Source organism: Brachionichthys hirsutus, unplaced genomic scaffold (assembly GCF_040956055.1).
Source record: "Brachionichthys hirsutus isolate HB-005 unplaced genomic scaffold, CSIRO-AGI_Bhir_v1 contig_723, whole genome shotgun sequence".
Taxonomy (NCBI): Eukaryota; Metazoa; Chordata; class Actinopteri; order Lophiiformes; family Brachionichthyidae; genus Brachionichthys; species Brachionichthys hirsutus.
In genome coordinates this window covers 353,658-368,836 of record NW_027180336.1, presented here as the reverse complement: position 1 = coordinate 368,836, position 15,179 = coordinate 353,658, and the positions used below count along the sequence as shown (strand labels likewise).

The 15,179-nt window shown below is 38.6% G+C and overlaps 1 protein-coding gene across 1 annotated transcript in view; it reads right to left on the bottom strand.

Annotated features, from left to right (window-relative positions):
* The window catches only part of LOC137913591 (electrogenic sodium bicarbonate cotransporter 1-like), a 35,231-nt gene extending 26,580 nt beyond the window's left edge, over positions 1-8,651 (bottom strand). The window contains exons 1-2 of the mRNA XM_068757234.1: positions 8,635-8,651; positions 4,388-4,461 (exon numbers count right to left, since the gene is read on the bottom strand). Of these exons, the coding sequence (XP_068613335.1) occupies positions 4,388-4,461; positions 8,635-8,651 (91 nt within the window). The remainder of the gene's footprint in view (positions 1-4,387; positions 4,462-8,634) is intronic.
* Between the last annotated feature and the right edge of the window lie 6,528 nt (positions 8,652-15,179).

Sequence of the window (15,179 nt, the reverse complement as noted above, 5' to 3'; positions counted from 1 at the left end):
AAGCATCAATGCAACCATTTAGTGTGGACAGTGTAGAAGATGCAAAATAAAAGTGTGGCGTGGCTTTACTTATGAAACCTCTCTCATCTCCTCTTGTCCTTGCCACGGTGTAGTAATTATTGGCACCAGTTCTGGCAGTTCTATGGGCTTTTCTTGACTATTCTGCTCGTGAATACTTTTGTTTTCATTTATTTTGCATAAGGAACCCTTGCTGAGATACTAGGTTCAGACCTTGGTCTCTCCAGTTGAAACACAGGCAAGGTTCTTGAATTTGATAAGTGGTACATGAGTAACGGACTATAAGATTGCATCAGTATTCCTGCTGTGTAAGCAATCAAGTGGTATCTTTTTACAGTCTGTAAGAAAAAGTCTGCTCGTTAAAAGTATGATTTGGGGTAAAACGACATGTTATTTAAACATGCTATATGCCAATATAGCTTTTGTCTTCCCCCAGTAGCTTAAAAAAGGGACCCTCTGGTTAGCATGATGAATGAATTATGAATGTCAAATCTCCAAGAGGTTCAATTTGAACTCGCAACTTCAGCCACATTCTTGCGACCAAACTTGTATCATTGTTAAAGTGATGAAAACTACTAAAGAGATGAGTCCCGATGAAACAGAAGGCTCTATGCGATCATTGTCAATATTCATGTTTAGGAACAAGTGGAGTAGCGTTGAGCCAAGCACTGCTCATGACCCAACAGGAAACCGCCGAGCGCCTCTACACAAACAACAATGAGATCTCTTGAGACAGAACGCGGACCACAATGCCTTGCTTTTTAAGGGTTCATCAAAATTCACTGACACCGATGGTTCAGCATACCAAACTAAGGGCAGAGCATCAAAAACAAGAACTGAAAGGAAACATTTTTAAATTAATTGGTGCTGTCCGTGTTAATGCTCACAATGAAACTGAAAATCAAAATGCATTAATGCAAATTAATCTAATTGAAAAGTTCCATAACAAATTTCCTCCCCCCAATCCCAGCGCAGTAACATAATGACTGCAGAAACGTGTATCGAATGGCACATTTCCTTTAAAAAGTAACCTTCTCCATGGAAGTTTGGATAAAAGCAATGTTGTGTGCTGAAGTGAGAGAAGTGAAGTGAAGCTAATGGTCCACAAACAAACACAGTTTGTCTGATTGAACCGAGGTGGAGAAACAGACTTATATACTGTAAGTTTCATAAGTCTGCCATGAGAAATTCATTTACTTAAAGAATCTAAAAAAGATTACAAACATGAGTTGATATCAAATAATTAATGCATGTTTTCTGCATTTCCTCCGCTCCAAACCTTTGACTGGTACTTCAAAAATATTAGTATTTCAAGAAACATCAGAAACCTCCTTGTCTTTACAATGATATTATTGTTCCCAGCTCTTCGCTTCAGATTTCTATTTACCGTATTGTGGTACTATGAATAATGTGTCAAAATATTAAAATAAATAAATAAATAAACCAGAAAACTATGTTTCACTATTTTCATAGATTACTAATTGATACTTCTCGTAACTACAGATACGTCAAAGAATGTGCTCTCTAATTTCCTTTTATCAGAAATAAACTCAGTCCTTATGGGTTTAAACAAGCGTACATAAATGCCAACTACTCTTTGTTTTGACTTTTACCTTCAGGGACAGCAATAATGAAGAGAACAGACACAGACAGACAAAAAGAACACACTGCCTTTAAGCCTAGGAGATGAGCAATAAAGCAGGTCAGAAGACATTTGCACAGTGTGAACAACAATTACAGCGGAAGAGCGAGAATAGGAATAGAGTGACAGAAGAGATGGAATACAATACAGTCAAGTAAAGGGAGCTCGAATGGAAGCTTTGCACACATGCCAGAGCAACAACTTCCTCTTCTTCTTTGTGTGGGAGAAGAACTTATTTTGGAGCTGCCTGCAAGAACAAACCGAGTGCTATAAAATCCTTGCTTCTGCAGGAAGGTTTGTTTAGCTCATTAGATTTCAGGGGAGAAGTAACACCATGGCCAGTTTCCCCAGTAACCATGCCAGTGGCACTTCACCAGATCAGTGAGGAGGGTGGCAGCATGCCACGCAACACTGACAACATTCTAAAAAACAGCTTTAAAGTATATATACTGTTGGATTTGGGTGGGAAAGACTTTGAAATGGGTTTTCTTTTGTTAGAAAAAAAATATGAATCTAGCGTCTTCCAAACTGTAACAGGCAACATCCTGAAACTTTGAATTTCCCAGTGGAATGTCAAGACAAATCTCTTAAACACATCTTATGTGAGTGTTTTTTTGACTACAACCCGAGGCTGAATAAATCAATCATCTGTCCTGAGAAATGAATCCCTGATGCTGAGTCAACATGCTAAATTAATTTCTCGAGTGGCACCAGGACTTTCAACGGAAACAAGACCGCAAGGGCTTTTTTGAAATGCTCCTCTTAGACAGGATGTTTGACTGTATTTGTACTGTAATACATGCTACTGTTTGACTGTACTTGTACTCTAACATTCTATCTAATAAATATATTCATCATCATCACCAGCACAGATTAATCAGTGTCAGGAAATAAAGATAATTTCATTGGGCCAAAAGCTCCACTTACAGAATTCTATCTCGTTTTACAAAATGACAAATCTCTGTGTGTTCTTTTTTTATCAGTCGGCCTTCGAATCGGACACTTTGCTGAGTCAGCAGAAGAGAGGAGACGGCGCTCAGAGCAGACTCCTTAAAATCAGCAGGCGAAGAGAACACATGCAGATACAGCTGAGATGCTGCTAACACGCAGGAAGTCACAAAGATCAAGCAGGGCTCAAGCTAAGGGGACACCTGGCTAAATGTTGACATCACTGAGGGGCGCTGCTGCCTGCATGTCCCTGTTTACTCTTCTTTCACGTGCAACCAAGTTACTTGATCATTTAAGCCAGTGTCTTCACATTTACGAAATAGTTTACATTTTTATTTTACTTGCCTTGATTCGTCATTATTCAAATCACAATTCCTAAAACTTGCAATATTTTATACTTTTGGATAATTCTGTGAAGACACTTTTACCGCTTGCTTAAGAAATCTGCTGCATCAGCTCTGCATTAATTTTGGTTCATGGCAAGGCAGTTTGATCGGAGAGGTCTGCTCAGCATTTTCTTGTACAGATAATGCAATTTTGAAAAAGACAACACAGACTTTATGAAGATGGCTTCACACTGACAGATCCATGCTGTACAGGAATGAATGTGACCCAGTGGTTAACTAAACTAGTGAGGCCTTTTTCCTTTTTTTCGACCACATTATGGAACTTCATGTACACGACCATTTGTGTAGCAGTTCTCCCATTTCAGAGAAATTAAAGTCGTTTTTCAACCAAGAACAAACAAAACAAAAAAGACTTGAAATCATCATCACTCAAAGGCAGGTGCTTTAACCATTTTTAATGCTTCCACCAGAATGGCCGAAACAAAACATGAGCTTCTTGGATAGTATTGGCTTCATGCCAGACCCTTTAATCTGGTGGAATAGTGCCAAGACAACTGTGATGATGGTGCTACAGTACTCAGCAAGTAAACCTAAACCTGAACCTAAACGTGCTCCTGGCAACAAGAAAGAGCAAAAGCATGCATCCATCACTGAATTCATTTGAAAGCAGCCGGTTCTATAAGAAAGCAGCGCATTTTAGACAGTTTGTAAGGACAGGCTACAGTTGGCATTAATAAAGCTGGCAAAATGAGAAACATTGGACGCATCAACAAAAAGAAAAATACTTCAAAGGCAATTTCAGGTTGTCATTCGGAAGAGATGTAATATAAACCGCTAATTTCTTTCAAAACAATATTTAATTTAAAATAAAATGACAAAACTCAACCTTACTGTGTATTTCAACCTTTCAGTGTATTTGCTGGATAGTTCCTGATGGAACATTTGGAAACATGGCAATACAAATTATAAATGAACAGATATTTTAGAACTGGCTGACCGAAAGGCTTTCTTTGCATTCTCTTTGTTGTCCTGTACGCCTTTGAAGGACTAGTGAGGTAAACACAGTTTCACATGCTTTGGGTTCCACATCTTTCTTTTGCCAGCTCAACTTCATGGGTGGGCATCACAGTGCAATATGCAAACTGTAAAAGTTTTAATCATGGTCTTCCGGTTTCTCTCAAGGAGTGGCTTCATTTATGATGGGGAACGTTCAGAAAAATTTAGATCTTTAGGAAATATGAATATTCCCAATTTTTAAAAAATGAAAAATAAATAAAATAGGCTTTCAGGATTTTCTTGAAAAATGAGTCTCAAAACACTGAATAATTCAGAACTTATTACAAATAAAATAAAATAAAACCTTGGAAAAAATACACACCATGTTGTTTTTAAGAAAACAAACAAATAAGTGTACAGAAACAGAAAAACTTACCCTCCACCTCCTCCTCGTCACATATGTGCTTAAGTAAGGACGCCCCCCGGTCGAGCACCGCCTCGTCCTCCATCCTGTAGTAGTAAAAAAGGAAGAAAGACTGCTCACACTTTTCTTCCAGCGACAACGTGGAGCCATAGCGCCTTGGCTCGTTCACCTGCAGTAGGTTTGGACTGGGGGTCAGTCTATTGCTGCTGGCGGCACTCATCTCCACCCATCAAATACTCATTGACAGACACACTACGTTACTACCCTGCAGGTTTGAGGTAGCGCCTTAAATGACAAGTTCTCAGCGGGTAAACCACCCTCAGCTGTGAGAAAGTGTACCGTGCAGAGCGTGCAGTCGCTGGGTAAGACGTAATGGATTTAATCTGGCGGAGGCGTGTGAGGGAGAGGACAGGAAGTCTCTGCTAATTGAGTCTGATGGTCAGAGTGGTTCTGCTCATGTGTAGAAACCCAAAGAGATTTGAGCCCTTCTAAATCTAAATCTGAATCTGGTTCTACTTTTGCCTCACTTATTGGACACCGAGTGATGGCATTGAGTTTTTATTATGGGTAAATAAATAATCAAGAAAGAAAAGGTAGGTTTGTGTCTCATCGGTCTCACACCCACTACAAAGCCTCTCCATCTGGTCAGTCAGAAACAAGTGGGGCATCACATGTCTGTCTACTCATCCGCCCTTACAGGATTACGTTGGCTTTACCTACGTGACAAGATACTCACAAGCCCATGGCAGGCTGCCACGCCTGAGCCCCCCCCCTCCCCGCCCCCGCCCTAAACAACGCCACACACATTCATCCTCACCTTATTCTGCTGCCCAGAGAATGTGAAAAAATATTTCGAATGTATCGCTCAGACTGGATCAGCGGCCAAATGAGGACAGTAAAGTATGCGCTCCAAGTCAGCTACTTGTTTCTTAGGTGGCTGCAACGAAATCAATTGCAAGTCCTTTACACATACAGCAAGTTTTAGTACTTACCGGTAGATTAAAACATAAAACATGCATATTCATGCACAGACCCGTTTAAAGCATGACATTTAAAAACTATATCACATCACTTTGGTTTTTGTTGCGAAGCAATCACAACAGTTTTTTAAGAGAATACTTCAGGATAATTAGCACAATTTTAATATTAGCAATAATACAGGAAGGAAGGGGGAGAGGTAGTACTTAGTTTACTGTAGTATGGATTGGAATGTTAATTATGAGCTATAATAATTGTGTGGTTTCATATTTGGTTTATTATTTTATTTTGTCACTGTGACCAGTGTAGATTAAATATACATTTAATATTATATATGATATAATACTTTCAACAGAGTTTTCCCAATAATTCCTTTCTAGGTCAAAATGGAGTGGATAACATGGTGCCTAGCTGGCTTGGACAGTAAGGTCTCTGAGGTCAAAGGTCAGGACCAGAACAATTGCTCTCCAGCTGAGCAGGATTCCGCCTTCGGTCCAGCAACAGAAGACATTCCCTGCCTACTGCATCATGCTGCATAATCTTCATGTGTTATTTTTCAGAGAAGGGCTTGTCCACACTTAAACTAACATGGACATACGCTGAAATAGTTTTTGTCCAAATTAAAAAGACACTAATGGCTATAACAACTTATCATTTTAGGTCAAGGGGGGAGGGATGAAGCCTACCCCACCTGACCTGGGTGAGAGACAGTGTCTCTCTTGGACAGCTCACCAGTTCAGTGCAGGGCTGACACTTAGAGAGGCAAACACAACCACTGACCTACTGGTATATATTACAGTCCATCACTGCTGTAACTTCAAATACCTTTTCTCCAAAGCTGGACTTATACCTTCTACATATTCTTTCCTGAAGGTCAAAAATAAAACATGCTACTTAGAATTATTATTTTATTACGAAGGTTTTATTTCATAAGTTTGAGGTACGATGTGTACAACAGACTCAAAAGCATTCAAACAAGAAATTCATTAATCCAGTTCTAGCATTGATGAGCAGCTCTGTCTGCTCTGGCTCGGCTTGCGCTCCAGCCACAGTTAGAGGCCGGTTCAATCGCTGGACTTCAACCAGTTTCCCTGCTGATGCCAGCCTTCCTACTTCCTACATTGCCACCTATAGAACAATCATGAGAATAACAGGCAAAACTACACCCAACACAGGAAGTAACCCTAAATTTATAAATCTACTCACAGTGTTGCGTTTGAATTTGAAACTACAAAATGAATTACTCAATTGAATTGATTGTTGATAGATTTTTGCCATATTATAAAAGCAATGCATGTAAATTAACACAAATGAAACAGGTTAACCAAAAGGAACGAAAAACATGTGCAAAATACTATCCTTTGAATGCTCTGCAGATCCTAGCAAGGGGTTATATTTTACAGCAAAAATGAACAACCCAGAAATTCACTGTGCCACAACATACACATGAATACAAATAAACTCGAATAATTCCATGACATCAAAAGGTGTCCATGGACAGTTACTTTTAGGTACTTTTAGTCGTCTGCGTCTGTCAACAGTGACACTGACTAAAACAATTGCTACACAATACTTGCTTAGGACCTGTGTCTCACTGTTACTTGGAATTTGTAAAAATGTTGAAAACTAATAAGTTTGACCACCAAAGCAAAATGTTTCAGTTTTTTTAAAACATAATAAACATCTAACAACATAGTAATAAATAATTGAATGTTAGGACATTTGACAATTGACTAAAAAAATGGACCAAGGAATGCAAAATTATAGAATATATGTACATTTGACAGTGGAATTTTCCCTTAATTATTTTTCTAATATTTATTTCTCTTTATGATCAATAGATAATACTTCAAATAACCTTATTATAAGCTTTCCAACCAATCAAAACTGGAGAGTCTGTTACTTTGCACTCTTCATTGTATATTAGCTGTTATCTGTCACCTCACAGATAGCCTATCAGTCTCCCTGTCCTTTCAGGCCCTACACTAATCTGCATAGCCTACACACTATCTGTTCAGCGAGAGTGTGTTCTGTACCTGAGCTGATGCACCTGGCTAGTGTGTGTCCACAGCAAGGAGACAGCCTGAAGGCATCCAGACTACGTTATGGCATGAAGAATCTGTTGCAGTCATTGCGTGAGACATGCATACACGTATTTAATATCCTGCCCTCCAGTTAAGCAAAGTAAAATCCCTCAAGCAATAAAGGCAAAACATCATCAGATTAGATTTCCCTGAACATTAAAGGGTGTCTGCACGCAATAAAAAGGACACTGTTCTTGTGGACTCCTCGCCACTCAGTTTTCGTCTGACAGTAGATTTCAAATTCAAATCTTTGTTTCTCTGAAAATGTGAAACAAACCACAAACAAGTTTGAATGAATAATGAAAGAGGCCATATGATGAAACAAAATGAAGAATTCAGCAGGGATTTTAATGACCTGGAATTTGATACTGAGCGATAATGATTCCTGAATATTTAATATCTGCTTTTTATTGCATTTTGAACCTCTGTGCAGCACTGCAATCGCTGATATCAGCATCAATGGTGCTACTACAGGTTCAAACGTTCACACCAAGCACCTGTTCAGTGAAAAACCATTCTTAACATGCACAACAGCTAGACGACTAAATTACAACAAACTTCTGTTGACGTTTTTAGCGGCCATCAGCAAAGGCAAGATTTGTACTATTACTGGATTTAAAATAATTAAATAATAGCAATTTTAAAAAAATCTATCAAATTTGCCCGTTTTTCCCCTAAAACACCTTTAGTACAGTCACATTTCTAGTCTGTGAGCTCATCAGAGCAAAAAAAAAAAATGTGTTGTGGTTACCGTCACAAAATTGTACCTGAGTCTGTTTCCTTCAGGGCTTGGCTCACTTCAAAGCAATTACATGTTTGTTATTGTCTTCATGATTAAACTTTAAAATGTAATGTCCTTCGGGAGATTTTGTTAACTGTTAACCCAGACAGAATGCAAGCAACTCCCAATCACGTCAGATGTGCTTTAAATTTTACCTAAATGACACCAGCGTCTTCTACAACCCACGCAGGCTGCAAGTAGTGCACGAAAGCATACACTTAATATGTTTGGCAGTCAGAGCACATGCACAGCAAAGCACTTTGTCCTGAAGTGCACTTGATCTGCAATCATTTTTACACTTATGAGCACTGGTGGTTGTTTTGGGGCGCGTCCATAAATAGCTGATTCATTCCATTTATCTAAGGTTAAGTTGCTCTGCAGGGAGTGAAGAGCACCGTGAAGTTGAAGTCACTTACTTCTTGTTCGCGCTCATCTCTTCAGGTTGCGTGTGATGAACCTCCTTACTTGAATGCTTTGAGCGAGAGCGGATCACCGGAGAGGCTCCCGATGTTTGACCTGAACGAGAAACAGATTGGGAAGGTCATAGCGCTCCTCTCTGTGCCGAATCACTGTCCTTCAAAACCAAAGCGACAGACTGAAAGTTTCTCCAGCTTTAACAATAGCATAATAAAACTGAGGAATATTATTAAAACACGTTTATCAGACTTATTACACCTGTAGAAGATTTAAACATGTTATTCAAAAAGTATATAATCACCTCAGTCATTAAATTGTTCGCAATTGCAAAAACAAAAAGTATGTTCTTGTAATTATGAGGCTTCAGCACACAACAGCAGACTTTATTTTATATTGTTTGTGCTTGGCTGCAAAAGAATGAACCTCAAAAGGAGTTTGAAACCCAGTTACATATGTCCAACGAACCGACTGACCAAAACAACCCGCACTCCTGCTGCGTATTTACGCACAAGCCTAACTTTAATGGTGTGATTATATGTGCAATTCAACTTAAGAGCGCGCAAATAACACGACTCGAAATAGATTGAAATGATCTAAGGGCAGCAAAATCTTGGAGGCACAGGTTAAAGGTGTAGGAGATGCGATATGAAGGCGATTTATGTTCAAGCCACGCGCGCAAAAAGCCGAGAGAAACGAATATCAGCCGTCAGTAACGTGAAAACAAAAGTATTAAAGAGCCTACCGCTGTTTTCTTGGCACTCAGCTCTGCGTGTTGGGCCGTTGTTGTCACTCCTGCAGTGGCATGGAGGTAACGAAGTCTCCTTCCACTGCTCCGGTCAGTTTGTAAATGACATTGCGCGCCGGCTGCCCTCCACATGCTGCCGCCTCTATCAACAGGGCCATCCTTCTGTCAACGCCACTCCTCCGGTGGGAGGTCAAACTCCTCCACTGCAGCATCATCATCATCATCATCATCATCATCATGGCTCCTCTTCACCGGTTCACCCCCCGCAACTGGCACAAATGCATAACAATACAATGCCTGGCAGGCTCCATGCTTGAACACACAGAGAACAATAAAGTCTGAAACGTCAACAATGAAAGCTTTGATACTTCAAATCATCAAGAATCCATGTGTGCAACGCTATAGGTTCATTCATACAGTGCGAGTACACCCGTCACCAATGGTCAAAAAGTAGAGACGTTTTGCATTCTTTAAAATAATCTGACACTTGTTAGTTATTTCTGTTCATTCTCGTTTCATTAGACAAAAAAAACATATTCATGTGACACCACTCTTTGATATTATTGGGCATTCCCACATCAGAATATATCCATAAAGTGTTCCTGCAATTCACCAAAAGCAACAACATGATAAATGCAGTATTGCTGCATTTTCTTTGTATAAGAATCATTTGGGACTGTATTATTTAGGATGTGTGAATTATGGATGTTGACTCCACAGCGTCATCTACTGGAGGAAACAAAGGAACAGCCGCCGACATAAACGATACATTTATTTATTTTTGACAGGTGCAACAGTTGTTCAATTCATTCATTATTTTTCCTTTTTTCTTTTCCGCTCTGCGGGTCACAGGAGTTGCTGGAGCCTATCCCAGCCAGCAATTTGCAAACTATAGGAACCATAATTCTTCCATTTGTCATTCACAATTTCTCAGTCCTACATTACTGTTTGCTGAAACCTAGTCTTAACGCTAACCCTAACATTACAAAAAAATAGTCAAACACAACAGCAATGAATCAATTTGGACAAAACAGTCTGGAGCAACTTGAATAAAATAAGCTTCTTTATTCTTCCAACAATGCTGGTGTTCCCTGCACCTAAATAAATTCTAAACATGAACATAGCAATTTTCTGTGTGAGTAAAAGTATTGAATACTGCCAAATTCTGTGGCAGTTTTACCGATTCACATGTACTTCAATAAACAGTGCCTGAATGGGTCTTCAGAAGAAGAATTCCAAACAAAACAGAAGATATAAAAGCAAAAATAACAATAGAATCAATTTAATTACAAGATAACATTTTCAAGCATTGTTGGGGGGAGATTGCAGAGATACAGTACATCACTCAAGGTCAGGTATTCCATCTTGTCAGGGACATCCTCTGCCTCTGGGATTTGGTGAATTGCTGTTTTCCACTTTTCTTTTCTTTTCTCGACTTTTATCAAACTTGTAAACTGTAGTGAGGGTGAGAAAGATGCTACAGAAAGGAGCTGGAGCACAATGTCAAGCGGTTGTATTTAGACAATGGAGAATATTTGAGTGTATAGTCATTATCACAAAGGTATGGTACCATTCTTCATTATGATCCAAATATCAAACATCAAACTACATAAATTACAGAATGGTTTGTCCAAGCATGAAAAGGTTTTATGCATGAAGTATAGGCATTAAGATATTGTAAATGTCCCTATCATAAAACAGCAAAATATCCTTTGAAGTAATTCATCTTTTACAGGCGGTGATCAGGATCAAAATCCAATGGATTGGGGTTTTCTTTTTTTTTTTCTTTTTTTTGGCCACTCCCAACTCTCCAAAAATCAAAAGCATTTAATAATCCTTCAAACAGACAAATCCCGCAAATAGAAAAAAACAAAACAAAGGCAATCCTTACCCAGGAATAATTGTTATCCTGATCCCACTGCTGCTGCCAACTTCTACACTGGACATGAATATGCTCTGGTATCTACTTCGTTGATATACGCAAGTCCTTAATCCACAGGACGACATGTCATGAGCTGTGTGGCCTTAGAGCGCCAATATCAGAAACCATTTACCTCGAGGAAGAACTGGATGGGATTTTGTTCACTATTTAAACACAATTCATATTTACATTTAGATCGTTATTAATAATGCATTTTTAAGAAAACATTTGAAGCAACAAATATTTAACATAAATATGGTAATACTGTTTAAAAACACCTTAAAAACACACATGATATAGCTACAGATATGATGGCTTTCTAAATAAATAAACAAGTTAATATAATCAGTCTTTGACTTACAACGGATAACATATTGTAACTGCAGTGTAATATTTAACTTGTGAAAATTAAGTTTAAGCATTACTTGCTTGGAATGTTAAACTTGTCAGTTAACATTTACAGACAGACGCATCTATTACTATTGTTGTTACTATTACAATGAGTAAAGTTGGGGATTATTGCCAAAACAGTTCCAGGACATGGCTTTTGCTGATTTTGCAGCATGAGAGTAATGTTCTGTCATTATCTAAAATGAGAACTTGTTTATAAAAAGAAATGTCAGAAGTCCTGCATAGCAAAAGTGCCATTTAAAATATATTTATAAATAAAACTGGTGTTGAATCGCTCCAGAGGGTATTTCACCCATCATCATGGAAACTAAGATGACGCCTCCATTGGTTCATTTATGATGTTGTTTCAAAAAAAAATCATTCTAAATTGCCAATAATTTAATATTTTGATCAATTGATTCTTGGTCATAACGATCCTTCTGTATAATGTAAAAAGCAACATTTACTATATGTGGCTGTCTTTGTCAAGAAATAATATCAACTGAGGGAATGAAGAACCTTGAAGCATCACCACCTTATCGTGGAAGGGTTTAATATTAATGCTATTTTGTGTGATCAACCGAGGCGGAGCCAGAACGTGGCTAATGGGTGGGCCTGGACACATCACAATGAGCCTGAACATAATCAGGCCCATATTAACAAATCAGTTTACCAACACAATTTAAGAATACATTTTGACTTGGATGGCGATTTCTTTTCTAGAGCATACCTGCACTACTTCTCTTCCACCTGCTCTCACTGCAGATCACAATCAATGTCTGATGTTGCTCACAGTGGTCCAAGAAATTGTCAGGGAGTTGGTGTGTGGCTCAGGCACGTGAGAAATTAGGAAGAACTTGCTTGAATGTTAAAATAAAGTGATATTCATCCAGAAACACTGAAAACTTTTGTTTAAAGGGTACCAGTGATCAATGTCATTGATCGACGATTGTGTCATATCGCCATGACTCATGGAAATTCTTCTTGCTAACAAACGCTTAGACAACATATCTTGCACAAACATTTAGTTTCTTATTTATTACTGATCACGATGAATCATATGGAATCATGCATCACCTGCACCGTAGACACAGTCAACTGATACATGTTAGGACAAAGACAGGACAGGATGGCACAAGTTGGCCAGAGGTACTTAAAATCTTAACTCTTAAATGCTCCAATCCGGGAAGCCTCCGCCCGGTGATGCTCGACGGTCGTCATTAGCAGCCATGTTTCCTCCAGAGAGGTGTGGAGCTGATTGTGGACGGCCTGCAGAGCGGCCTTTGTGTTGCCCAGCCCACACAACACCTCCCTGTGGTTTTGGGACAAGTTCTTGCTCCTTCTTCAGGAGGTCTTTGAGCCAGGTCACTTCCTCCTTGTATTCCTGCAGGTTCTTCTCCTCATCCTCCTACTTTACAGGTTTGGAAGTAGCAAATGATGCAATGAACAGAATGAGTAAGATAACACAAAGTCGCAGTCGGTAGTTGTAAGAGTTGTGGAGCACATAACAAACGTAGCAGGTAAAACTTTAAACTGGGCAGCTTTATGAGGTTTAATCATACTGGTACCAGTTATGTAGCCTTCGGAAAAAATAAGTATACTTGTTTTTATTGTGCTGGGCAAATGACACTCAATATGAGCAAATTATATTAGCAAAAGAAAAAAGATCTTGCTTTAACTACAGCATGCCACAGCCTAAATAAAAAGATGGATGTCTTCTGTTTTTGTCTTTGCTACTTACATTTTCCACAAGTTGGCATTGTTCTCAAAACAATGTTTTCATCCAAAACACATAATATTTTTAAGGTTAACATCATACAAAATATCTAAGACAAGTTAGTATGGGCAGGGACCGTCCCTCATACATGGGTGTATAAAGCAAACATCTGTATCAGCATTTTCATTTGTATTTCATGTTTTTTTAAAGTTATTTTCATGGGGGGATGATTTTAAATATGGCCTCTCTATACTATGTGTTAGATGGATGGGGCTATTTGGATATGATGCATTTTTTGATTCTTTAAGACTTATCAATGGGTTTTATTTTGTGCCAGCTTGCACATTTGATGTGAAGCTCCACCTTCTCCTTTCTCTGGAATTCTTCAAGACACATCATAACTCCTGTTTTCTCGTGACTCCTGAGCAAACAGTGAATTTGTTATGTACCCTTGTATCCCAATATCTCCTTGCAAATTTTAGTGTTGTATTTTCCATGTACATATTCAAATGAATTAATTTTTATACTTTTATATAAATTCATACTTTTCTTTTTAGATTTCCCTTAAAACCTTTTTGCATTGTTATTTGTGAAATGTTATTATTGAATAATGCATCTGTTTGGATGGTTTCCCAGAGTTAATCGTCATCTGTCTCATAGACTGTGATAGTTTGCAAAGGGTTGGAATAATTGTGCACATGCCACTTTCAGGTTTAACTGTATATTTAAGACTTAATTTGTAGTTCCTGAGATGATGGTTGTATGGTGGTGATGGGGTGGAGGAGGCATCATGCATCTCCCTGCTGGTGGTATTTCTTGTGATCTGTGGGTCGACTAACTCAGTCAGTGTTGCAGTCTTCGTGTCACTACTAATCTGTGCCTAAAGAACACAAGACACAGATCAGAGCAGCTTGTTTTTGTCTCTTCGGGCGCACCCCTCCCCTAGAGAAAGTATGTATAACTTGTGTCATGATATCATGTGACATAGACTGGGATTTGTAGAAATTATACAGTAGTGGTCTTCTGTGTGAGGCACTCATTCACTGGGATTAAATGAAAAGTCCGTCTGACAACCGTCTGATTATATAGAAGAGCCAGTTATTTTACGTTACTATCCCTTCTTCAGTTTGACAGGTACGAAACCTTAAACATTATATCTTATTTTGTGAGACTAAATTAACTCTGACATTCAAAAGCTTGGAAATGCATATTAAAAGTTTAGATGGGAAACTATATCTAGTATAGTTTCAGACTGTTTTTATAAATGTCAGACTCTAAAAGTGCAGCTTCTCAGGACAAAGGTCAGGAAAACGTCTGGAGGCAAAGCATCTTTGTTTTTAACGCCTGCTGTTATATTCCTAAACACTGTACCTCCATCGCCTCCCTTTGTCCATTCTGGGTATTACATGTGCGGCAATGTTCTCACTCTTGAAGAACAAATGAACTACAATATTAACCGTTTATGGGCCAAAATTTAAAAAATATCTAAAATGGCCTCCAATAAAATGCTTTGCCACCAAAAGAAAATGTAACCACCTTGGCACAAAGATTTTGGTTTTGGTTATTTAATTTCATATATTTATACAGGGACAGCGTACATTTTAACATTAACCACGAAGGAGCAATGCATTGGACCTGGTTATTGTAGAGTTGTTTTAGTCCCTCTCACACCCATTCACACCTGTGGGCACACCTTCTCTTCATTTCCACATCACTAAATTAACTATCATTTTGTGTTCCAAAACAACACGAGAGTATTTGATCCCAGTCT